General features: G+C 56.6%; 1 protein-coding gene across 10 annotated transcripts in view; it reads left to right on the top strand.

Moving 5' to 3' along the window:
* Ptprs (protein tyrosine phosphatase, receptor type S) overlaps positions 1-12,021 on the top strand; it is a 60,271-nt gene that overhangs the window by 28,334 nt on the left and 19,916 nt on the right. For 5 of the 10 annotated variants that reach the window (XM_013355139.2, XM_026777991.1, XM_013355140.2 and 2 more), the window contains exons 6-9: positions 880-990; positions 2,399-2,410; positions 9,908-10,177; positions 11,273-11,854. In XM_013355139.2, coding sequence (XP_013210593.1) covers positions 880-990; positions 2,399-2,410; positions 9,908-10,177; positions 11,273-11,854 — 975 coding nt within the window. The remainder of the gene's footprint in view (positions 1-879; positions 991-2,398; positions 2,411-9,907; positions 10,178-11,272; positions 11,855-12,021) is intronic. The other 5 variants (XM_005371078.3, XM_013355138.2, XM_026777992.1 and 2 more) reach the window with 1 other exon arrangement.

Here is a 12,021-nt window from a genome sequence, read left to right as displayed (position 1 = left end):
CATACTGAACCAGGCTCCCTCGCCAGGATGCAGGCCTGTAATCCGGCATACTGAGCCAGACTCCCTGGATGCAGGCCTGTAATCTGGCATACTGAGCCAGGCTCCCTCGCCTTTGCTCTGCTGTAAATAAGGCATCTGAGGCAGGCCTTTGGTGACAGGCATGGCTGCCTCTACCACACTTTCTGTTTTTAATTTGTAAATGCTGAGTTGTTCACTGAGGCTGAGATTTCAAGTGTTCCTGACTTCTCTGTGTCCGGGATACCCAATACCTGGCTTTAGCTTATTTGAAACGTCTGTGGGGGCAGCGTGGCCTCCTTCAGGGCGCTGTGGGTGTGAGTGGTTCCTCCGTGTTTGAGTTTGGATTTTGTTGGATTTTGGAACGAGGTCTCCTGTAGCCCAGACTGGTCTTCTGCCTTGGGTGTGCGGCACCAGCTCAGAGGCCACCCTGGGCCGCAGGACCTGGAGTGAGACCGAGGTGTAGGGCCTTATTAAGGTCTCTACGCTCTGCCCTGGGCTTCAGACTTGAGATTTGACCCAGGTCACTGTGCTTCTGGCCCCAGAGGTTCTTCACCCAGCGACTGTCAGCCTCCACCAAAGGAAGAGGGCTGTCCCTTTCCGCTGACTGGCAGCTGCCCTGGGGTTGGGGGAGGGTCTGGGCTCACTGCCACCACCTGCAGGTCTGGGATGGCCTGTTGGTCCACAGGAGGCTGGAGTGGCCTCTGCCTCCTCCCCATGCCCCTGGGAGTGGCACTCAGTGATGCTGTGCCCCGTGGAGCCATTTCAGTGGGAAATGCGGATGTGGTAGTGGGGGTGCTCCTCAGGCCCGTCCCCATCTGATGCTGGCCATCACAGCTGAGGTCCCATCCCCTGTCCCCACAGGTGCCCTGCAGATAGAGAGCAGCGAAGAGACTGACCAGGGCAAGTACGAGTGCGTGGCCACCAACAGCGCCGGTGTACGCTACTCATCACCCGCCAACCTCTACGTGCGAGGTAGGGAACTCCGCCAGGCAGAGGCAGGGACCCACCGTCCCACCCTGTCCCATCCCACCCTGGGCTCATGGCCTCCTGGCTCCCCTGTCTTGTGCCGACCCGAGCAGGAAGGCCCTGACCTCGTGGGGTCATTTGAGTGACAATCACTGTACTGTGGGCCTCTGGGGTCACACTGATGGCAGGGTGGGTGGGAGCAGTGTGGGGCTGGGGGGCCAATCTCGGGCCTACAGGGCTGGGGGAGCCTGAGGGCCACTGCCCCTCCCCGCCACGCTCCCACCCCCCAAGTTGGCTTGTGTGGTGTGTGTGCCTCCTGTGTCCTGCTGGCTTTGCTTCTCTGAACCTGTGGCCTCGTGGCTCCCTGCTTCCCTGCCCCGTCCAGTGTCCTCTAGCGAAAACTGTGGGGAATGGGGTTTCCGAGCTGTCCTCCCACTGGCATCCCAGAACCCAATGCTCGCTCTATAAGGAATATATCCAGGCTGTGGGAGGCCAGGGCCACGCTCACCCCCGTGCTTGTGGCTTGTGTGGCCCTTGGAAACCCTATGTAGGTTTCAGAATCCCAGGCTCGCTCAGTTGTGGCTGGAAGCCTGGGGCCTTGGCCCGCCGCATCCCCATGCCTCCACCCCCAGGAGACTTCCTACGGGACCCTTGGTGTGATGCACCCTCCTCCACGTCCCACGGGCACACCGGGGACTCCCGTCTGCTTGTATCAGTTGACCTGCTCACCTTCCTCCCCCAGCCTCAGTTTCCCTGCAGCGCCCCTGGCCTTCATCCCCTCCACCCAGGGAGGCCAGCAGGCTGCCCCTCTCCCTCCAGCCCTTGCCTTCCTCGGCCCCTAGTCAACTCCTTTGGGTCCTGGCTGTGGGTTTTCCATCTTGGCTCCAAGCAGGAGGCCATGTGGAGGGAGGGTGGGAGTGGGTGGGAGGGGGGCCAGTCTGATCTTCCACCACCATGGCACCCGGGTGAGTTGCGGTCCACGCAGGACTCCAGCGACCGGCCTTCGTCTAACTTGCGTGTGTCTTCGTAGACACTGGGGATGGGGGTTGTGAGTCTGGTAGGGTGCAGGAGAGAGGGGCCAGCAGGGGTGGAGTGGGGAGGGAGGAGCCCTTAGCTGAGGGTGTGAGGAGGGAGGAGGGCCCTGTGTGTTCCCGCCGAGCCCCTCCCTGGGGGCAGGTGAGGGTCCGGGAGCAAGTCAGGGCGGCTGGCTGTGCTCGGCTGAGCCAAGACAGGGAGCTTTATGTTCTTTTTTCTTTTTCGATTTTAATTTTTTTTATTTTTTTGGTTTAAAGAAAAAAAGCAAACGATTGCAGCTTTAGCCGTGGGAAGTCCTCTTTTTACTCTCTGTATCTCCCCTATTTTTTCTCTTCTCCCCATGTCATTGTGCGCATCAAATCCCCTTTACATCCCTCAGAGCTTCGAGAAGGTTGGTGTGGTTTTTTTCTTTTTTACTTTCTTTACCCACATTTTTACATTCTGAAAAAAAATTATTAACAGCTGACACGTGCTCACACACGCAAGAAACACACGCAGACGCTGTGCAGACACACGCACACACGCACACGGAAATGAATAGCAAAACAGACATAAAGTGGAATGAGGTACCAAGCCTAAAGCAAACAACCCAGAAAGACACACAGACGTAATGTCAGCCGCCGGCGCGGCCGGCACACGCGATGCTTGCATTGTGGTCGCCTCTGCATCCCTTGGTAATGTTGTTGCTAAGTTTTTTTTGCACTCGTCGTCATGGTAACTTGGGCCTGATGCATGCTGGGAGAATGTAAAAAAAAAATTCTCTGCATGCCACTCCTGTCACTTTGGTGGATCCCCGACCTTCTGTTGGAGTGTCTGTCTTCTGTTTGTTTGTTTTCTCGGTTTCTTTCTTTTTCTTATTCTTTTACACTTTTTTTTGTTAGTTTTTTTAGGGGGATTGATTGCCCCTCCCGCTTTGCCTCCCCTCACCAGATGCCCTTCTCCCCAAAGCAGTGTCTTTGGTTCTGTCTTGTTTTGTGCTGTTTGGTTTTGGTTTTCTTGGCCTGAGCTGTTGTGGTTGTTACCAAATGCATTGTGAGTTCAAAGCCAGTGTTCCTGTCCCAGCTGTCACCCAGAGGGCAGAAGGGGTCCCACAGCTGGGATGCTTTGACAAAAAGTGACCACTTAGGCACCACAGGACAGGGGGCACAAGTGGGGGGCACTCGGGTTAACTGATTCCTAGTTGGTGGCTGGCAGGAGGGAATCACAAGGGCATCTCCCATCCTCCTGCCTCAGCGTATTTTAACATTCTGCCCTCCCAAAGAATGCAGCTAGGTGGGGACTGCCAGTGCCTGGGTTCCCACTCAGTATCGGCTAACCTGTGAGAGAGTGGGTGCCAGAGTCTCGAGCACTTGGCAGAAAGTGCAGAGTGACAGCTGGCGGTGGCTTCATGGATGCTGGCTGGGCTCGTCTAGAACTGCCCATTGGCAGGGCAGGGAGAGGGGGTGATGTGACAGACTTTGGGAGAATACCTGGTGCGCCTCTGCCTCCCAGGCTGCGTTAGCCACTGCTCCTTTCTCCTGGCTCTGAGGGCGACCACGGCTGTGTTGTCCCACGGGTATTGTCCCATGGCGTGGTCACTTTCTGATCGCCCGAGCATCAGGGCTGTGGGATTCCCTAGAAAACCATGGTCATTTGGGGCGTGGCCTCTCCCCGCTCTCGCGCTCTCTCTCTCTCTCTCTCTCTCTCTCTCTCTCTCTCTCTTCCCCCCACTTCCTCCCTCTTCCTTTATCTACCCTTCCTCTTTCTAAACTCTCTTTTTTCCTCTCTCTCTTAGCTCTCTCTTGCTCTCTCACTCTCCTGAGATCCACACATCCACAGTCTGTCCCATCCACAATAATAAACCCCCTGTTATGTCCAGTCCACTGTCCACCTCTTTGCCCCCCTGGGACAGCTGAGGGCCAAGGCCCCTCCCCACAGGTCACCCTGTCCCCCCAGCCTCCTCTCTGCCTTTCAGGTCATTAAATCCAAAGCACTGTCAGCAAAAGTTTCTAGATGCCTCGGGAAGAGGTGACGTCACTCCTCTCAGCCTGAGCCCTGGCAAAGCAGGTCCTGGTACTGTGTACCTGGGTGACAGGGACCCCTAAGGACCCACCTGGGTTGGAGGGCAGTGCCGCCCAGCCCAAGGCAGGCGCTGATGTCCACATGTGTGACCCTGACTGCTCATGTGACTTCTTAGGGTTCCTGATTGCTTTCCGGCTCTAAGAGCCGATGGTGTCATGTGCCCTGGGTGGAGAAGACCCAGGTGCTCACAGGAGTTGGATGGTTGGGAGGAAGGGACTCCGGCCGTAGGCGGTCAGGTGTCTCCTATGTGTGACAGTTTGTGGGAACTGTGGCCTGTGGGGACTGACTCAGCTCCACAGTGCAGAAGCGAATCCCAAGCCCTGGACCCTATGGTCTTTACTGGTGTTTTCCTGAGCCCTATCCACTGGGGGCAGGTGTCTCCTCCGGGCCAGTGATATCATTTTCCCCCTTGTGACTTTCTCTGAGGAAGTCCTGGGTCCCAAGACGCAGAAAAGGGAGCCTGGAGAGACAAGGTCTCTGGCACAGAAGCACGGACCAGGAGAGCAGTGGCTGGCCTGCGAGGCCTGCGGGGCGCTAAGTCAGTCGGCTCCAGCCCTCTTCCCTGTCTGGCAGGCTCAGCTCCTGCGCTGAGGGAGCTGTGGACTTTGACCCCCAGGGACTAAGCGGCCAGAGCCTGATATATATGTATAGTCTATGTCAGTTTTCACATGTACGTTCCGCACCTCTCTGAGGTTTCCTTGACGGAAGACCATGCCAGGAAACAGACAGATGGCGTCATTGGAGGCTGCTCACATTTTCCTCATCAGTATAGAGCTGTGAGCCTTTAACAGGTTCGCGGTTTAACCAGAAACAGTGGCATCTGACAGCAGCCACTGGAACTTAGCATTACTGAGCCATGGTGCACCCAGTTAATGATGCGTCCCCCACCTGCTGCAGAGACTCGACACAGTGGCCATCAGGCTACTCAGTGCTGGACAAGGATGCCCGGTCCCCTCACGATTTCAGAGCATGGCTGGGCCTACGCCCTTGCAGGTTGACCTGCTCCACTCCTGTGGCTTGGGCAAACAGGTTGGCCTTTGGTGAACCGCACCCAGGGTCTGGAGGTATGGGACCTCGGACCCCTCTCACTTGTCACATCTCCCTGCTTCTGTGGGGTCTGTTGACTGTGCCCTGTACGCTAGGCCCCTGACTTGATCCCAGGGAGGTGATGGTACACCATCCCCACCATCCTGTCTGTACTGAGGGAGAGGGGTCTCAGGGCGGGGAGACTCCAGCGGGGTCTGGGGGGCTGCAGGGGCTGTCCCACAGGAACACTGAGCACTGACTGACACGTCGCCTGCTGCCTGCCTCACCCCTGCATCTGTGTCCCCTGTGGGTGGGATCGGATGGACATTAGATTACACCTGGTCTTTGGGAGAAGACATAATGTCCCATGGCCACAGTGGCGGGGGCAGGGGGGAGTCAGTTGGCAAAAATATGAGGGAAACGAAGAGGTCGAGACTGGGTACCCTTCCCCCCAAATTGAACAACCAAAAAATGATTTGTGGTGGAGTATAGAACCAACAGCCTGCCGCAGCCACTGCTCAAACGCCCAAGCCAGGGCTCTGGCCCTCTGGCCCTTCAGGTGGCAGCATCGTGGCCAGTGGAGCTAGTGGCAGACAGGGAGGAGGGTCGGGAGGGGATGAAGGGGAAGCGATGGGAGATGGGCCTCTGCCCACTCCTTTCCGTGACAGGTGTAATCTAAGCTTAACTCACCCCTCCCTGGAGGCCTGCAGTCCTTGGCACCCCTACCCCAGTTCCCATCCACACATCCATTTTGGAGTTCAGAGAACCAGCCACATTTTCTCTCACCCCAAAATGCCCCACAGACCCCCCCACCTGCGGCTTGCTCGGTGCTGCTGTGTGACACTGTGGGCCCTGCCTAGCGCTTCAACCAGATCACTTCACTGTTTGAGTTTTCTCCCTCTCACCCCTCCTGTCCCTGCCCACCCATCCCTCACCCTCAAAACCCTACTTTTGAGTTTTGGTTTCTGCCTCTCTAGGAGGGAGAGGCTGTCTCCTGGTTGCTTTGATGGTTTTTCAGTTGGTTTGATTTTTTTTTTTTTTGCCATGTGAATCGGGGTTTGAAGCGACCATCCCCTCCTGACCTGCCACCACCATCCCTCACCCCTGCCACCCAACCCTCCTGACCCCACTCACCCACACGGGTTTCCCCTGCTGGGATCCTCCCGGCTACTCAGTGACCAGAAGCGCTGGGGACCAGAGCCAGCTGGAGCGTGCTGAGGACCAAGGCTGGTGTTGCCCCTTATAACCCGCCTGGACCCTCCTTTCAGGTCGGTAATTTGGGGCGGGGGTCCCGCGGGGCCTGTCCGTCCCATGGGCTCAGTGCCCACTTTATTTCCTAATGTGCACCTCAGGCCTGCAGCCAAGGGGTGGAGGAACAAAGCGGGGGGTGGCCACCCATAACGAGGGTGCAAAACACAGCATCGGCCAGCTGCCACCCCCTCTGGCTTGGAGGGTACAGAGGGGGTGAGAGCCACTTCCTGCCTACGGCACCCTCCCTTGCAGACTCTGGCAAACCAACCCACTTCCTGAAGGACTTAGAAACCAAGGGGCCGAGAGGCCAGTGTGCAGCATAGCTGCTTGACATCCATGTCATGACGGGAGCTGTCGTTTCACTCCCAGTGGCTGGCCGCGTAGCTGATAGCCACCAGCCATTTCACTCCCAGTGGCTGGCCATTTGCCCTATAGCAATTGGCCATTTAACCTATAGGGGCTGGCCATTTAACTGATAGCTACTGGCCATTCAGCTGATGATGGCTGCCCACATCAGGGATGATGAGCATTAAAATGACTCGTGGTCCTAACCAGCATTTAGTGGCCACAGTCGCAGCCCTGGATAGACAGTTATTATTCAGGCCGTGTATGGCCTCTGTGTTCTGGAAGCTGAGGACCCTCCTGCGCAGCAGTGCCCTCGACATAAACCAAGGTTGGGTCAGGAATGGGCAAGACCTCTGGAACCAGACATCCGAGCCCTGTAAGCTCTGGACTCTGCCCCTTTGGGGTTCCGCACATTTGCATAGGAACTGAGTATGACAGCCATGGCTCAGGCGGGGCCCGTGGCTCACTAGACTGGGTCCCTGGAAGACACACACATTGCTGAGAAAGGGACATTCAGCTGTCCTTGCTGCTCATGTGCAAATGGCAGAGAGCTGGCAGAGATGGCGTTGACGTTGGCAACTGCTGATTGTCATTGGCTCTGTCACCTCCGGCCCACTGTCCCTCTGCAAACTGGGCTTGTAGACTAGGGTCAGATGAGACGAACGTGCAGCCAAGGTCCGGCTCTGGACAGCTGTGAAGTAGCACCTCCGAGCCTGCCATGCCAGCCGTCAGAAGGCTGAGGCTGGGCCCTTGCCAGCCGATAGCTGTTGATGGATTGATGAGCAGATAGATAATCGCTGATAGACGGCAGCCGTGAGTGACTAATAGGTAACCGATCAAATCTTTTGTCACTGGGGGTCTGGACAACAATGTTGGCAGCCACCTGCCTGTGCTTGGCGGAGACCCGGACTCTGTCCCCCAGAACCCACTCACACAAGGGGACTTAGACCGTGGGCGAAGGCTTCTGCCTCTGGGCTCTAGTGTACTGTGCCCCAATGAGGTTCAGGGGCATCTAGAGAAGCAGATTCTGGGTCTGGGTTGGTCTGCCCCGAGGAAGCCTTCCCTGGTGGCTCATGGCCCAGCCCAGGACTCTGGGTACCGGGTGGCGAGGCCGGATGCTGTGTTCTGCTGGTGGGGAGGGCCCGGGCATCTCCCTGGGGCAGCCATAGCCCTTCTCTGTTCAGACCCCGATTTTCAACCCATACCCATATTCCATGTTTCTCTTCTTGCTTTGAGTGTTGATTCCTTTCAGGGTGCTTTTGTTTGGTCTTTAGATTTGTTCTTGCTTTTTTATTTTTTTGAAATTTGTTGCCTCCCCCACCCCTCCTAGTTTTGGTTTGGACGTCAAATGCCGTTTTCTGTCCTGGATTAATTAGCCTCTCCACACTCATTCCCACTCATTCTGTTTCCATGACAACGCAGCCTAAGCATCTCCCACCCTGAGCCTCGCTGTGGATGCTGGCAGCAGGTGGCCAGCTGGACCCCGGTGCTGCCACCCCAGCTCCTCACCCTCCACCCAGCCCTGTCGGAACTGTGCACCCCCATCCCTGTCCCACCCCTCACCTCAAGCCTGCATGCCCCATGTCTTCCCTACCCCTCCCCTCCATCCCATGTCCTCCATGACTCTGGACTTTTTGTGGGGCTACGTTTTCCGAAGGGCTCCAGCCTGTAAATGTTCACTCCCATCTTAGTGGCCCCTGTCCCTGCCTCCTTTGACTTCCACCTGGGGTGTCCGCCTAAAGGCCCAGACTGGCAGGAATGGCACAGGTATCCCCCACACAGGCAGAGCAGAGTAGCCTTTAACAGCAGTTAGTGGAAAGTGCCTTCATTGAGGCTGTACCCCGGAACCGTGTGGCAGAGGCGTGGCGACGGCCTTCACGTGTCTTCCTAGGTTGAGGTTCAGCCTGTCAGAGTCTTCACACACCTAAGGCCAGGCTCGCACCCCTTGACTTCTTTGGGCTCTGGCTGGGTGTCACTACAAGCCTCACCCCAGGGAGGAGGCTACTCTTTGAAGCTTGGGTCCCCATGAGTGTCCCACGCCCACCTCAGTACCCACCCAGCTTCCGAAAACGGAGCCCTGGAAATGTCCTGCTGCCTTCCAAGCCCGAGAGGCCCCTGCAGAAGGTGGTATCCATCCCCACCCACTAAGGAACGCAGCAAACATGCCCCTGTCTCCAATGCTCCAGCTCATCGGCTCCTTATTGTTAAGAATTCTCAACTATGAGTCGTCATTAACTCTCCTAGTTATGGTTGTGCCAGGGCTGATGTGGCAATTGCGTCGCATTGCGCCCCATCGGCTAGAGTACCATGCAGCACTGAAGTGGTCCCTCCACTGTCCCATCTTCTCTCTCTCTCTCTCTCTCTCCTCATCTCTGCTCTCCCCCGCCATCCTGAGACCCACACTTCCCTTCCATCAGTCTCTCTCTCTCCCTACCCCATGTCTCCCTCTCTCTCCTCCCCCCTCTCTTTCTCTCTTTCTCTCTCTCTTTCTTTCCCTTCTGCATGATGTTTGTGACTTTTGAGAGCTGCATCTCTTGATGGAAACGTGTCCAATCCGACAGAAGCTTCAAGCTCTAGGAGGGTTTCTAACACCCCAAAACCACAAAAATTTCATTAGCATTTTTCTCATCTTTCCCTTGGGGGATCGGATCTGGAGGCCATGGAGTTCCCTGGTCCTTCCACCTCCTTATGATCAGGTTCTGTCCTCATTTCCCAGGAGGGTGGCAAGCCTCATCCCCAATCTCAGCCCTCGGCACCCGAGCCCTCTGGCACCTTCAGTGGTGGTTACCCCTTCTTGGGCGGCCTTGGGGGGCCTCCCCCTAAGCCATATCTCTCCACAAAGATGAGAAACTGCCGATAAATTTTTGTGTGTCCTTCCGTGCTGCGATCAGCAACCGCGCTGGTCGGGGAAACCCTGTTGCTATGAGATAACGCTTCGTGTCCCACTCCGGTAGATCTATATTGTTTGTGAAGTTCCTACCTTTGAAGTTTCCTTTGTGTTGGAATTTGTTTTTATAATTTGTTTGGTTTAATTTTTTTGTTGTTGTTCTGTTTTCATTTGGGGGAATGAATGACCTGGGGGCTATAATGGCCCTGTTTATATTTAAATGGCTTTCTACCCTTTTCCCCCCTTTTTTTCTCTTTCCTCCTCCTCGTCCTGCCCTTTGCTTATTCTCCTGCCAAAACCGCCGCCTGCCCTCCCCAGTCCGCCGCGTGGCCCCCCGCTTCTCCATCCTGCCCATGAGCCATGAGATTATGCCCGGTGGGAACGTGAATATCACTTGTGTGGCCGTGGGCTCACCCATGCCCTATGTGAAGTGGATGCAGGGGGCCGAAGACCTGACGCCCGAGGATGACATGCCCGTGGGTCGGAATGTTCTAGAACTCACTGATGTCAAGGACTCAGCCAACTACACATGTGTGGCCATGTCCAGCCTTGGTGTGATTGAGGCTGTGGCTCAGATCACTGTGAAGTGTAAGTCAGGACCGCAGTGGGGGTGGGGTGGATGTGGCACCCACGTTCGTGGGGCTGAGAAGCAGCAGCTGTACCTGGCTAAAGGGTGTGAGACAGGCGCTAGGGTGATCTCAGGACTTTGGAGCTGAAACAGGAGGATCAGATGCTTGAGGCTAGCCTGGGCTACACAGCAAGCAGGGTCAGGTCCAGGAATGGGGTCCGTTTGGTGGGAAGAGTTAAACAGACGATTCCAACCCTGGGATGAGGGCAGCCTGTGTTGGGACTAAAGACCCCCATGGCTTGAGTTCTCAGTGAGAATCCCAGGCCAGGCTGAGCCCTGCTCTCCACTTACCGCACGCTCACTTCCATCTCTTCCCTGACAACATTGAAGCTGTATGGGAAAGCTGGATCCCAACACTGGACAAGTAGTGAGCCTCAGTCACCGCGGCCCATTGGCGTGCTGAAGGTTAAATACGTAACCGCCAGCCTGGTGGTGCGTGAGGTCTAAGGGTTGGGTTTAAAGCCCTGGCTAATGGCAAAACAGGTGGAGATGGCAGAGGTCTAGATGTCATGTGACCCATAGCAAGGAAGAGGAGGAGGAGGAGGGACCACATCTGCCGGGGGCTTTAGTGTTGCAGGGGTGAGGAAGAGCAAGCGTGGAGTGGGACTCAAGGAAGCCCCGTGTGCAGAGAGATGGGCCGGGAGCACAATCAGCTTCTAACAGGAGACAATGCTGCTTTATAAATGTCTTCTGCTTTTGCAGACTGGAGCAGGACAGGGCCTTACTGTGTAGCCCAGGCTGGCCTGGAATTGACATCCTCCTGCCTCAGCTTCTCAAGACCTGAGATGACAGGTGAGCTCTAACACACCTACAAACACTGGGCTGGTGGCCTGTGCCTGTTATCCTCATCTACACAGTGAGGTCGAGGCTAGCCTGGGCTACCTGATGCCTTGTAATTTTGTTAACTTCTGCTGTGTTCCCTCCTGTCTGGCATGGCGGCGGTGTGACCGTCAGCCATTAGCAGTGCGAGTGCCGACCTGAGGTCGGTGGGTGCTTGCTGATGAAGCTGGGGTGTGTGTGGGGTACACTCGAGTCACTGTGCCTCCCTCCTGCAGCTCTCCCCAAAGCCCCTGGGACTCCCGTGGTGACGGAGAACACCGCCACCAGTATCACCGTCACATGGGACTCAGGCAACCCCGATCCAGTGTCCTACTACGTGATTGAGTATAAGTCCAAAAGCCAGGATGGGCCGTATCAGATCAAAGAGGACATCACCACCACACGCTATAGCATCGGGGGCCTGAGCCCCAATTCCGAGTATGAGATCTGGGTGTCGGCTGTTAACTCCATCGGCCAGGGTCCCCCCAGCGAGTCAGTGGTGACCCGCACAGGCGAGCAGGCACCAGCCAGTGCTCCCAGGAACGTTCAGGCACGCATGCTCAGCGCAACCACCATGATAGTGCAGTGGGAGGAGCCGGTGGAGCCCAACGGCCTGATCCGCGGCTACCGAGTCTACTACACCATGGAACCCGAGCACCCGGTGGGCAACTGGCAGAAGCACAATGTGGATGACAGCCTGCTGACCACCGTGGGCAGCCTGCTGGAGGACGAGACCTACACCGTGCGCGTGCTGGCCTTCACCTCGGTGGGCGACGGGCCGCTGTCAGACCCCATCCAGGTCAAGACGCAGCAGGGAGGTGAGGTCTGGGGAGCGGGTCCCACACACTGCCAGTGCAGTGTCCATTCCTAGACATAAGTGGTGCACACACCTAACCCCACCGCAGGGGGATGGGACAGAGGCAGACAGATCTGTAGGAGTTTGAGGCCAGCCTGGGCTACATGGAGAGACACTGTCAAAATAAAA

This window comes from Microtus ochrogaster, unplaced genomic scaffold, assembly GCF_000317375.1.
Source record: "Microtus ochrogaster isolate Prairie Vole_2 unplaced genomic scaffold, MicOch1.0 UNK98, whole genome shotgun sequence".
NCBI classification, from domain to species: domain Eukaryota; kingdom Metazoa; phylum Chordata; class Mammalia; order Rodentia; family Cricetidae; genus Microtus; species Microtus ochrogaster.
Note: the sequence above shows the minus strand (reverse complement) of the source record. Positions and strands in the feature narration are given on the sequence as shown.